This window comes from Sinocyclocheilus grahami, unplaced genomic scaffold (genome assembly GCF_001515645.1).
Source record: "Sinocyclocheilus grahami isolate Dianchi unplaced genomic scaffold, SAMN03320097.WGS_v1.1 scaffold695.1, whole genome shotgun sequence".
Classification (NCBI taxonomy): domain Eukaryota; kingdom Metazoa; phylum Chordata; class Actinopteri; order Cypriniformes; family Cyprinidae; genus Sinocyclocheilus; species Sinocyclocheilus grahami.
In genome coordinates this window covers 982,923-993,951 of record NW_015505874.1, presented here as the reverse complement: position 1 = coordinate 993,951, position 11,029 = coordinate 982,923, and the positions used below count along the sequence as shown (strand labels likewise).

The 11,029-nt window shown below is 37.1% G+C and overlaps 2 protein-coding genes across 2 annotated transcripts in view; one reads left to right on the top strand and one right to left on the bottom strand.

Annotated features, from left to right (window-relative positions):
* Window positions 1-2,775, bottom strand: part of LOC107559719 (probable 39S ribosomal protein L24, mitochondrial) — a 4,212-nt gene extending 1,437 nt beyond the window's left edge. The window contains exons 1-2 of the mRNA XM_016243632.1: window positions 2,744-2,775; window positions 1,008-1,194 (exon numbers count right to left, since the gene is read on the bottom strand). Of these exons, the coding sequence (XP_016099118.1) occupies window positions 1,008-1,194; window positions 2,744-2,760 (204 nt within the window). The 5' untranslated portion in view covers window positions 2,761-2,775. The remainder of the gene's footprint in view (window positions 1-1,007; window positions 1,195-2,743) is intronic.
* Window positions 2,776-3,758: 983 nt separating this feature from the next.
* Window positions 3,759-10,095, top strand: LOC107559678 (uncharacterized). The gene is made up of 6 exons (XM_016243575.1): window positions 3,759-3,919; window positions 4,590-4,623; window positions 4,977-5,059; window positions 6,064-6,080; window positions 6,788-6,882; window positions 8,084-10,095. Exons 1-6 carry the CDS (start codon window positions 3,828-3,830, stop codon window positions 9,074-9,076), a joined length of 1,314 nt encoding a protein of 437 aa, XP_016099061.1. The 5' UTR covers window positions 3,759-3,827; the 3' UTR covers window positions 9,077-10,095.
* The last annotated feature ends 934 nt before the right edge of the window (window positions 10,096-11,029 follow it).

Here is an 11,029-nt window from a genome sequence, read left to right as displayed (position 1 = left end):
GAAAGCACAGAATTTGGGCCCTAAGAATGTCATTTTTGTTCAACTTTTAATAGGCCTAAATTGCTGTTAAATTAAAGAAGTTTCATGATTTTAATTAATTACACATGTTTTTTGTTCAAATGTAATATAATCATCCAGAAAAATTTAAACGAAAAAATAAAATAAAATAACTGAATCCAGAAAAATTTAAACGGAAAAAAAGATTTTGGAAAAAATTAAACTTAGGCTAATTTGGGAAAAATAAAACGGATTTCATAGGGCCCTACAAATATCATGCATCTGAAGCTATAATTTTAATACTAAGCAACAGTGCATATTATATAGGGCCTATTTTAATTTTTTTAAATGGCGCTCACTCGTTTTTTGTGAAGGACCAAAGAAGGACCATGCACAGTCACGTTCCACACAGGCACACTTCATGTTTGGTTGAAATAATCCTTAAGCATGTAAATATATAATTTCCTTCAGTTTAATTGAAATGTGCAATTAAAATAAATAAAAAATAAATGTATATTTTAAAGTTTAGAATTAGACAATTGGATCGTGAAAATTACCCCAACGCACCACCTAGTGTCCAACCTACTCTAATACTATTATAACCTGTTTAAATATGAACAAGGGATTTACAACATTAAAGAAATCATTTATTTATAACATGTACATGAAAAATCTAAAAGATTGGACAACTATGGGACACGGTCGTGCAGCAGCGAGCAACAGTGAAAGAAACCTCAAGGTTGTAGATGTGTGAAATTGTATAGGGCCCCATTCCTGTATTTTGCCTGGGGCCCCCAAATCACTAAATCCGCCCCTGGCACTCCCTCACAACCACTTATGGGTCCCCGGGACCCCAGATTGAAAACCCCTGGTTTAAACAATATCAGTACTATTTACATTTCAGTGGACTAAAAGATGCCTCTGATCTGCAAGCAGTCAGGTGGGGGAACAAATACATTCACTAAGCATTAAAAGCTTTCAAGATATAAAAGACAGAAAGGATCACTTACTGTGTCACCTCTCAGCACATGCCAGTCCTCATTTGCAATAGGTTCAACAAACACCTTTCTTCTTTTCTTGCCGGGTGGATTGAGCCGCTGGGCTGCGATCGTCCACGGTCTGTTTGTCCCATAACGATAATCATGTGGAAATGCAGCTTTTGCTGCCATAGAAAGCAACGCTGTCAGTCTCATGCTGCTGAGGATGATCAAAACAAAGAACCAGTTAAAAAACGGCAATTCACAATTATGTCTGAAATCTACATTTGAATGACCAGTAGATAAATATCTAATATAACAGCCAGATTTTTGACTGTAGAGGAAGTAACCGTGCATCCGTCTAGTTGCAAATTGTAATCCACGAGATTCGGCGTACTGTCTTTTGGTCACAGAAACTCGTGGATTACAATTTGCAACTAGACGGATGCACGGTTACTTCCTCTACAGTCAAAAATCTGGGTGTTATATTAGATAGCAACTTGTCTTTTGAAAATCATATTTCCCATGTTACAAAAACAGCATTCTTCCATCTTAGAAACATTGCCAAGCTACGAAACATGTTACCTGTTTCTGATGCAGAAAAGCTAGTTCATGCATTCATGACCTCTAGACTGGACTATTGTAATGCACTGCTAGGTGGTTGTCCTGCATCTTCAATAAACAAGCTACTATTAGGGATTTATAATAATTCAATAAGTCTTTCTGAAATACAGATAATAATGGTTTTATTGGCACTTTTATAGATATAAAGGTTTTCCTATCCAGAAGTTATTAGGAGGGATATATATGTTATTAAGGATTTTTAGAATTGATTTTGGGGGAATATGAAAGCATAAATACATCGCTCTCAATTTCTCAGTGATATTTACCAATAAATATATGCCACCATATTACTGAAATGTATCATTTGTTTTGGTAAACGACAAACAATAATTGGAGTGAAATAAATCAAAGGCGTGTAAAAAGCTCTTTGAGTTGAGCTTGACATTAAAGTGTGGCCTGTATTAATGAATCACAGCTATGTTCATAAATTAGGTGTTCTTGCTAACTGTTTCAGTACATAAAAGTAAATGCCAGGTAAACACTTGGGCAATGAATATTAAATATTACTACAGTAGTATTTATTATTGCCAATTGATGTATTAATTCCACCATACAAAACCATAGTATGACATTTCTACATTTTAAGAAAATACTCATCATTGTTAGGCCAATAACAGTTGTTTATGTTTCATGAAAATGTACACAAAAATTATAGTTGCCTGACAGAATATTAAAATTATTCTCTTTTTTTTACTTGCATAAAACCATTAACCAATCAAATCGTCTTTTCATTCTGTATCCAAGTAGGATGACTCAGACCAGCCAATTAGCGTCGAGCTTTGCTTTGTAGTCAGGCAGACATAACACAGTCGTCCAATCACAAAATAAGCCGAAAGGGGATTTTTGCTCTATATTTGTCTCAGGTAGTTTCTTTTTCGTTTATAAAATAAACGGTACCATTATTTTGTATTTGAATGAGATATTGCGCTAGGTAAACTTTGTACAATGATAATAGGTATATTTTATTAGAAAGGCCAGGTATTTTAACGTAATAATCGAAGGTTTTCGAAGCGTACAAGTGTGTCTAGCTAGTTCTATAGCAAGTGTCATTGGTGGTATGATATTAACGATAGCTAGCTTGTGCAAACATATACTAAAACCCAAAGTTTTTTTTAAACAAATAATATCATTAAATTATGAATTACTGTAAGGAAGTGATCATTTATGTCGGTTTCGTTTTAGTCGACGTCTCTTCGGCCTGTTCGAACTCATGTTAGCCTATTAGCTGCTATGTCATGCTCATTTAAACCAGGCTGCTGTGAGGTTTATTTCTAGTGATCAGTAAGCATTTGCGTTTGAGAATATGGTTAACTTGCGCTAAAATGAGTTTTTGGTCATAAATAACCAATGGCTTCGTCTAGTTGCTGGTTGGATGGTCTTTCAGTACGCCCACAAAGAGATGCACATGTGTGTAATCAACCAAACCTGTGCATGTATCAAATATGCTAGTCGAATATTAAATTAAATAATGCATTAAAGTGATTGGATTTGATCCTGGTATCATGCATACACCGGCTGAAAGCATCAGTTTCTTATGTTGAGATCTTCATTGGGCGCGTGTGTGCTGAAAATGAGGAAATGTCTGGACTGGGGCAGGAAAAAACAGCCCTGTAGTATTTGGGCATGGTCGCTATCCGATTGACCTGACAACAGATTCATGAGTGGCTGTATTTTCGAAATGGGAAAAATATCTTGAGCGTTTAGGCGTGGGAGAATTAGGTGCTTGCGTGGTTTCATTTCGTGTTTACAGTCTGGCTGTATGTGTAAACATGACCTAAATATGTCTGATGATTATTTGCAGACATGTGATGCATTGAATGTTTACCAGTAAGCAGTTTGTTCTAAGAACATTTCAATATATTGCCTGCAGACTTAAAGTTGTTGTGCATATTAGAGAAATACTATAAAACAATTGTGCATTTTAAACACTTGATACTACAAATATGGTCTAAAACTGCAACACCCTACAACTTTTACTATTGGCGTTTAGTTGCATTGATCTAGTGTGTAAAGTTCTGGTTGCGTGCAGAATAATCTCTCGATCAACCTATAATTAATTTACTTTTTAAAACACGCTGTTGCGTATTAGACACTTAGAATTAAAAGTTGGCCAAATCCTTATGCAGACACATACTAACTAGCCCCTCATGTTCTAGAGCTCCTCATGTTCTAGAGCTTCAGGTCCAGGAGGGTTCTGAATGCAGTTTGTCGGTCCAGTGTGGCTGAGACATGGCAGAAGATCAGTTAAAGGCAGACGCCTCGGCTGGGGAGGGGGAGACGGAGCCCAGTATGCTGCTGCAGAAGCTTAAAAGCAACATTTCGTAAGAGCTATTCATTTTTACTCTTGAATAGAATCTTAAAGCTTTATTTCCTGAAGAAATGTTATATCATGATTAAAATATTAAGCAGAATGTTTGTTTGTAGAGCTGTAGCATTAAGGGAATAGTTCACCCAAAAATGAAAGTTTGTGGAAAATTGACACCCCCTCAGGCCATTCAAGATGTAGATGAGTTTGTTTCTTCATCAGAACAGATTTGGAGTAATTTAGCATTACATCACTCGCTCACCAATGGATCCTCTGCAGTGAGTGGGTGCCGTCAGAATGAGAGTCCAAACAGCTGATAAAAACATCACAATAATCCACAAGTAATCCACACTGGACTGCAGTCCATCAATTACTGTCTTATGAAGCGAAAAGCTGCGTGTTTGTTGTTTGTAAGAAACAAATCCATCATTGAGGCATTCACTGCAGAGGATCCATTGGTGAGCAAATGATGTAATGATACATTTCTTCAAATCAGTTTTGATGAAGAAACCGACACATCAACATCTCGGATGACTTGAGGGTTAGTCAATTATCAGCATGTTTTTTGGGTGAACTATTCTTTTAAGTTGAAGCCCGAACCCTTAATGTAATTTATGTATGCATCATACATGTGTGTATGCGAATGTATATGCAAATATATGCATTTTTTCCCTATCTTTTCACAGTAAAAATGTGCAGGGCAAAGTGGACAGAATTTTGGTAAGTTTCTTAGAGGATAAAATTAAATTAAATTTTAGTCCTCTGAAATGTTGTAATTTATATCAAGTGTATTTTCAATCTTATTTGAAACAAGAATATAACAGGGTGACAATTTTTTTTATTAGCTATAGCATGAACACAATAGTAAAAGTGTATATAATCTCATTTACATACGTTTGAACCCACAACTATTACATTAGCAGTTCATTTCTATTATCACTATACAACCACTGTGTCCTGTTGTATTGTATAATATTTCGCACTCATTCAGCTTATTTGTACATTTACAGTGTTTTTGAGCACATTGTCTTGCCCTTATTCTGTCTTTCTTCCTGTGACATGTCTCCTCTCAGGACGATGTACAGCGTTTCTCTGACAACGACAAACTCTACCTTTACCTACAGCTACCCTCAGGTCCAGGTGCAGGAGAGAAGAGGTACATAAAAGCCCACAAATATACTTCAGTCAGCCTTGATCCATTTTTTAAATCTGTATGTTTTTAATTGATCAATTCTGAATACTTAATTCTATAAGTCTATTTTTTTTTAAAGTAAATAGCAAGATGACATGTTAAGTTTTGCTCAGCATTATTGTGGTGTCATTGATGTACTATTATAATTATTAATATTTTGAATTAGATTCTATTTTCTGTTTTCATTTTAATTAAAGTTTCAGTAATTTTGTGTGTTTTTTAATATTAGTCTATATAGTTTATTTAAAATAAGTTAAGTTAAAATTTTAGTTAAATTTTAATAGAGGTTGACCGATTGATCGGTTTTGCCGATTATTCGGCACCGATAGTTGATTGCTGGAACTATCTGCAAAAATCCATGCCGATAGTTTTTCCTGGTTGTGTCCGCTGCTGGAGCAGCTGAGAAGGGTCCGCTGTCATTGTACAGTACAAGAGTGGGAAATCACTAACACCACATGCTGATTGTTTTGACACGTGAGGCTGCGTGCTGCACAGAGCGAGACATTTCAGATGCGGATTTAAAATAGACAGCGAAACGGTGTGTATACAGTATACAATAGTGCATATTTTCATATCATTATAAAGTAAATAATTTGTTGTCTAAATGCTGCATTAGTTAGAAAGAACAGCAGTATTTTTGCTATCAAGGCTACGAGGACGCGAACATTAGTATTACCTTAAACTGTTAAAACAATGTGACCAAAACACACGCAAGTCCGACCCAAATGTTTAATGTCACGATTGTTACCATCTATTTGCATTAGTTTATATCCAGCTCGTCACTTTAATGCATTTGTTAGCCAGAAAAGTTGCAGATTTAAAGCTGGTGACATGAGAAAGCACAGTGATATGTTCATGCACCTGACAGAAATCCTGCTGTGCCACAGAGCACCATTCACACAATTTTACATTAAATTAGATTAAATTTGTCCCAAAAATTGTTTAAGTACATAATGAATTCACTTCAGTGCTGCACTTTTGCCTGGTGTGAGACTAACATATTTTATTATTTTGATTAGATAATCATCAAGTGTTCTAAAATATAAGCAAATAAAGTGAGAGCGTGTACATAAAATATGCATATGTATGTAATTTCAATGCTATGGCCTTTGTGTAGATATTTAAAGATGGCCATCTTTAAGCATGACTGTTAAAATGAAATGGTAACACTTTACAACAAGAGTCCATTTGTATCATTAAGATTAAAGGAAGCTGTAGAAGTAGCCTATTGTTCCTTGATAGTGTGTGTTAATTTCAACATTTACTAATACATTTTTACATTTTCAAGTTGCTTCATTAGTTAATGAACTATGAACTAACTTTAATGATCAATATATAACTAATATTTATATTTTTATTTATTTACAAAGTATGGTAAAGTATTTATTTATTTTTATAGTAAAGCATCCATTTTAAAAACTATCAGGTGATTAATCGTATCGGCCAGTGTGGTCCAACCTAGCTATCGGTAAAATCCACTCAAACCAGTCGACCTCTAAATTTTAATTAAAGTACTCAGACTAAGGAAAATGAGAAATGTTGCCTTGGCAACTAGATGAATTAACACAAGTTTTTTTTTACATTTTAATTAATGATTTTCAATGGTTTTATTTAACAATAATAATAACCCTGATTTTGCTACATTGCTTTAGGAGTGAAGCTACATTTATGATTTGTTTTTGGTTTTCATAGGCGGACCTTCCAAACCTCATAAAGTAATCAAAAAGATTGCAGCAGCTTCCCGAGCAGGTGGAGCAGAAGAAGATAATGTCAGTGCAGAAAATAAGGTATTACTGGTCTGAAATTTGAACATTTCACATTTTATATCTGTTTCTTTCCCCAAATTTCTCCCCCAAATCATTTTGGATGCGTTCACACTTGTAGTTCGGTTCTCTTGGTTCGTTTGGTCCGGACCAAAAAAGAAAACGATACATTTGGTCCTGGTCCGCTGAGTGTTCACACTGCCATTTTTTACAGTGAACCTAAAGATACCGAACCTAAAGGCACAGTGATACGTTCACAGCCTGATTGGTCGGGTTGAATGATGTATATTTCGTGACTGAACTCACCGAATACCCCAAACAAAAGGTGTGTGCGACTTAAAGTGGCGCTGTGCAGACCGACATTGTATGACATCAAAGTACCCATTCACAGATTTGTCTGATCAGTGCCGCTTTAAGTCGAACACATGTAATGCCGTCTGCTGGATTAAGCGCGCTCATTGCTGCGTGTACTTATGATTTTATTTTCACCACCTGAAAACTCACGAAGAGCTCATAAAAGGCACTTTACCTCCTCATTGCTCCACGTTTGCTCTCTGCTCATTTTGTTTTGGATACACCGCTCGTTCCGCATCATCAAATCATGTCGCATCTTGTCATTACTTCCTGTTTTGGGTTCGTTTAGAAGTGTTTGGTCCGTGTTGCATTCATATTTCATTCGAACCGCACCAGAGTTCGTTTGGATGCGGACCGAGACCCACCTTTTTAGCGGTCTCGGTCCACTTGTTTGGTGCTCACCAGGGTTCGGATGGCAGCGTTCACACTTACTCAAACGAACCGCACTAACAGAGCAATCGCACCAGGGTTCGTTTTAATCGAACCAAACATGACAAGTGTGAACACACCCTTTGATTCATAAGTCAATCACTTTTGCACTAATCTCTGGAATAGAGTGTCATCAAATATTTTTGTATAATGACTGTATAAATGCAAAACCGTATAATTGATAATTATCTCAGTCAACTGATTTCCTACATATATGTGCTACTTTTATATTTCTCAACTGAAATGAATATTTAATGGCCATTTTTTTGGTAAGTCATATCATAAGTGGGATAATTTACAGTCAGCCAATCAATTTCACAAAATAAACCCAATAAGGGCATCCCGATCACCTTGTCAGGGTTAGTTTTTTAGTAATGTCACACATTAGCAGTAGTACATACTATAAATGGTAAATATAGTACCGTTTTGATGTTTTTGGCAGCAAAAAGAGAGAGATGGTGTGGAACAGCCGCCATCCAATAAGCAGCAGATCAGTGATAAACCAACAAATAAGCTTGAGTCTGCTCGAGTGGAGGCCTATATGAAGAAGCTGCCTCAGCTCCTTCCCAGAGGCACCGTTCCAGAGAAAACCTCCCCACCGTGTCTCGCACCAGCCGATTCGGGCAGCGTTCAAGTCACTTTGCCTATTACAGTCACAACGATACCCTCTCAACCAGGTGGCACCGTCCCCGTTATGATTTTACCATCGGGTGTGAGTCTCTCTTACCCAGAGCATGAGAAAACATCAGTCACGGTCGCCACTTCTGCTGCTCCGACTCCAGTCGTCCAGAGAGCACGACCGGCAGCTCCTAAGAGGGGCCCTGACCCCTCCACCTCAGTGTCAGCTGCTGGTGTTACTCAGAAACGCAAAAGAGGACGACCCAGAAAGCAAAGACCAGAAGACATGGCACCACAGGTACTGTCAGCCCCAACCTCAAATCCAAATCCAGCTTTGCTCACGAGAGGAGTAATCCAAAAAGCCTTGCCTTCCTGTGTGCCAGTCGCTCCTTCACAGTTGGTGGAAATCGTGATCCAGGACCAGCAAGGATTGATGCTTACCCAACTTCCGACCATCCAGGAAGTGACAGATGCTGAGCATAGAGGTGTAGTGGTGCAATGCCAACCAGCACCAGAACCTGAGAAGCAGCAGTCCATCCTGCTAATGCAAGGGCCCAACCAACCGGGTTACGAGCTGAGCCGCAGGATGGTCATCCAGCGTGCACCGTTATCCAGAGAAGGAAGGCCAGCTCCTCAAGAAGTGCCACTGTCCACTGTTTCGTACCTCCCACCGGCAATGTTATTAGAGGACAGAGGAGAAGTGGAAATTACTCTGACTCCTGTGGAGCCACAGGTCGATTCCATGCCAAACTCAGCAGGTATTCCCAGCTCCTTCGGCTCCTCGTTTGGAGAAACTCCAAAACCAGATGCCCCGTAACAGCAGCACAATAACTGTCTCCTTTCTCTGAGACTCCCTGGTCTCAATGTGCAATGCTTTTCCAGTGCTTCTGTGAATTGCATACTGGCTTGTAGTCAAACTGAGGTGTACCATCTTGGCTGAGCTTGATTGGGTATGTCTGCTTTCTGTGTAAAATGATGTATAGAAGTACAACATGTCATTGTTGCCTTCAAACAGCAACTACACTCATATTTTCATATTATTAATACGAAAAATTCCTGAAGATTTCAGGAGTGCTTTTGAAGAGATTATGAATTTAAGTGGCCTAAAACAAAAGTTTTGACACTTTTGACAAGAAAGAGTGAACTTTAGAGCATTGAAAATTGAAACAAACAGATATACTCACAATCTGGTCCAGCTCAGTTATAAAGCAAAAGGACATCTAAAAAAAAAAGATAAATCATCATGGTTACCAAGGAACTGCTTACCATCTGTCGGTGTTTATTACCATACTCGGTGCCATAAGAGGCCAGTTGGTCTTTTTTGCTCTAACCATCTTTGCATGTTTGTGTTTGTAAATATTAATTGAGGCATTTGAGTGTGTTTTCTAGCTGTTCAGATGACAAAGAGTGGTATTACGGGTTTGCAATTTCAGGGTTCTAAAAAAAAGTCCCTCCCTCACCCATTGATTGGGTTAATAGTTCAGTTTTTTTTAGACGTCACAATTAACAGATATACAAAACTTCAAAATGACTCCATCGAGTTGCTGTTGTGAAGGTCGAGAAGACCCTACTGGTTCAGATGGTGCATAGTGTAGGTGGATGGAAAAACAAAGACCTCTTAAGTCCCTTTAAATATGCAAATGAGGCTGTGATTTTGGGATTCTTCTCAAATCCCCGCCCCCTGCGTTCAGGACTGTCCAGTCGTTCTCTTACAGCAACGTAATTTAGCACTTAACAGATGTAAATAGTTTATCTGTGAGCCCGGAAGGATATCTTCATAGGTCAAGTGTACCAGAACTAATTTAAAACATTTTATTTTCCAAATGTATAGCCATCGTCACTATATTGCTACTATGGAATATTATTATTATTATTATTAGTTACTAGTAAAGTGTGCACTGTCACCCTAAAGGTATGTACAAAAAAATTAGAAGTTGTTAAATTTCTGAAATTTGATATTATTTAAATTTCAACTGAAATATGTACTAATTATTTATGTATACAAATTTTACAAAGCTTGAGCCACAACAGCATCTTTTTGTCTAGATTATCATATCTTAAAGGAGAATTTTGCTCTCTTTATATAGCCTTGAAATACTGTATTTTTTACTAGTTAGTTGTTTTCAGATATTACACTTGATCTTAGCCAAAAGTCGAAAAAATGTAGTAGTACAGTTTATTTAATTTGTAATTTAATAATATTTTTTAAAATTTGAAATTAATTGATCAATGGAATGGGAAAATAGAATTGTTTGTAGCTGTTTTATGAATATTATTTGATGCGCTCTATTACATTTGAAGGTATTGAAAGGCTATGAATTGGGGGAAAAAATATCTCCTTTAAGGTTCAAGCTCAACAAAGGCTGTTGGTGGTTAATAGAGGTTTAATAGGCACTTAATTTAAAACAAAGCCACTCCAATTATGAATAAAAAGATTTGGAGTCAGATGTTTGCTATTTATTCAAATATTGTAGTAATATATGTGAGATGGGAAATGACTAGAGGTGATAATTTTACTATGGATAATGGTGCTTTAAAAAAGCTAAACGGGTTTAACTAACAACACAAATGATTGTAATTCACATCGTACACTCTAAAAAAAATGCTGGGTTAAATACAACCCAGCGCTGGGTAAAATAGGGACAAACCCAGCAATTGGGTTGTTTTGACCCAGCGGTTGGGTTACTACCAAGAAAGTTGGGTTAAACATTTAACCCAACCGCTGGGTCAAAACAGCCCAATTGCTGGGTTTGTCCCTATTTTACCCAGC

Bases quoted from the DNA above. Each gene is read 5' to 3' on its own strand.
- LOC107559678 (XM_016243575.1), top strand. From the start codon at position 3,828: ATGGCAGAAGATCAGTTAAAGGCAGACGCCTCGGCTGGGGAGGGGGAG. The intron at 3,920-4,589 runs GTAAGAGCTATT...ATCTTTTCACAG, and splicing joins AAGCTTAAAAGCAACATTTC to TAAAAATGTGCAGGGCAAAG. The intron at 6,883-8,083 runs GTATTACTGGTC...TGTTTTTGGCAG, and splicing joins ATGTCAGTGCAGAAAATAAG to CAAAAAGAGAGAGATGGTGT.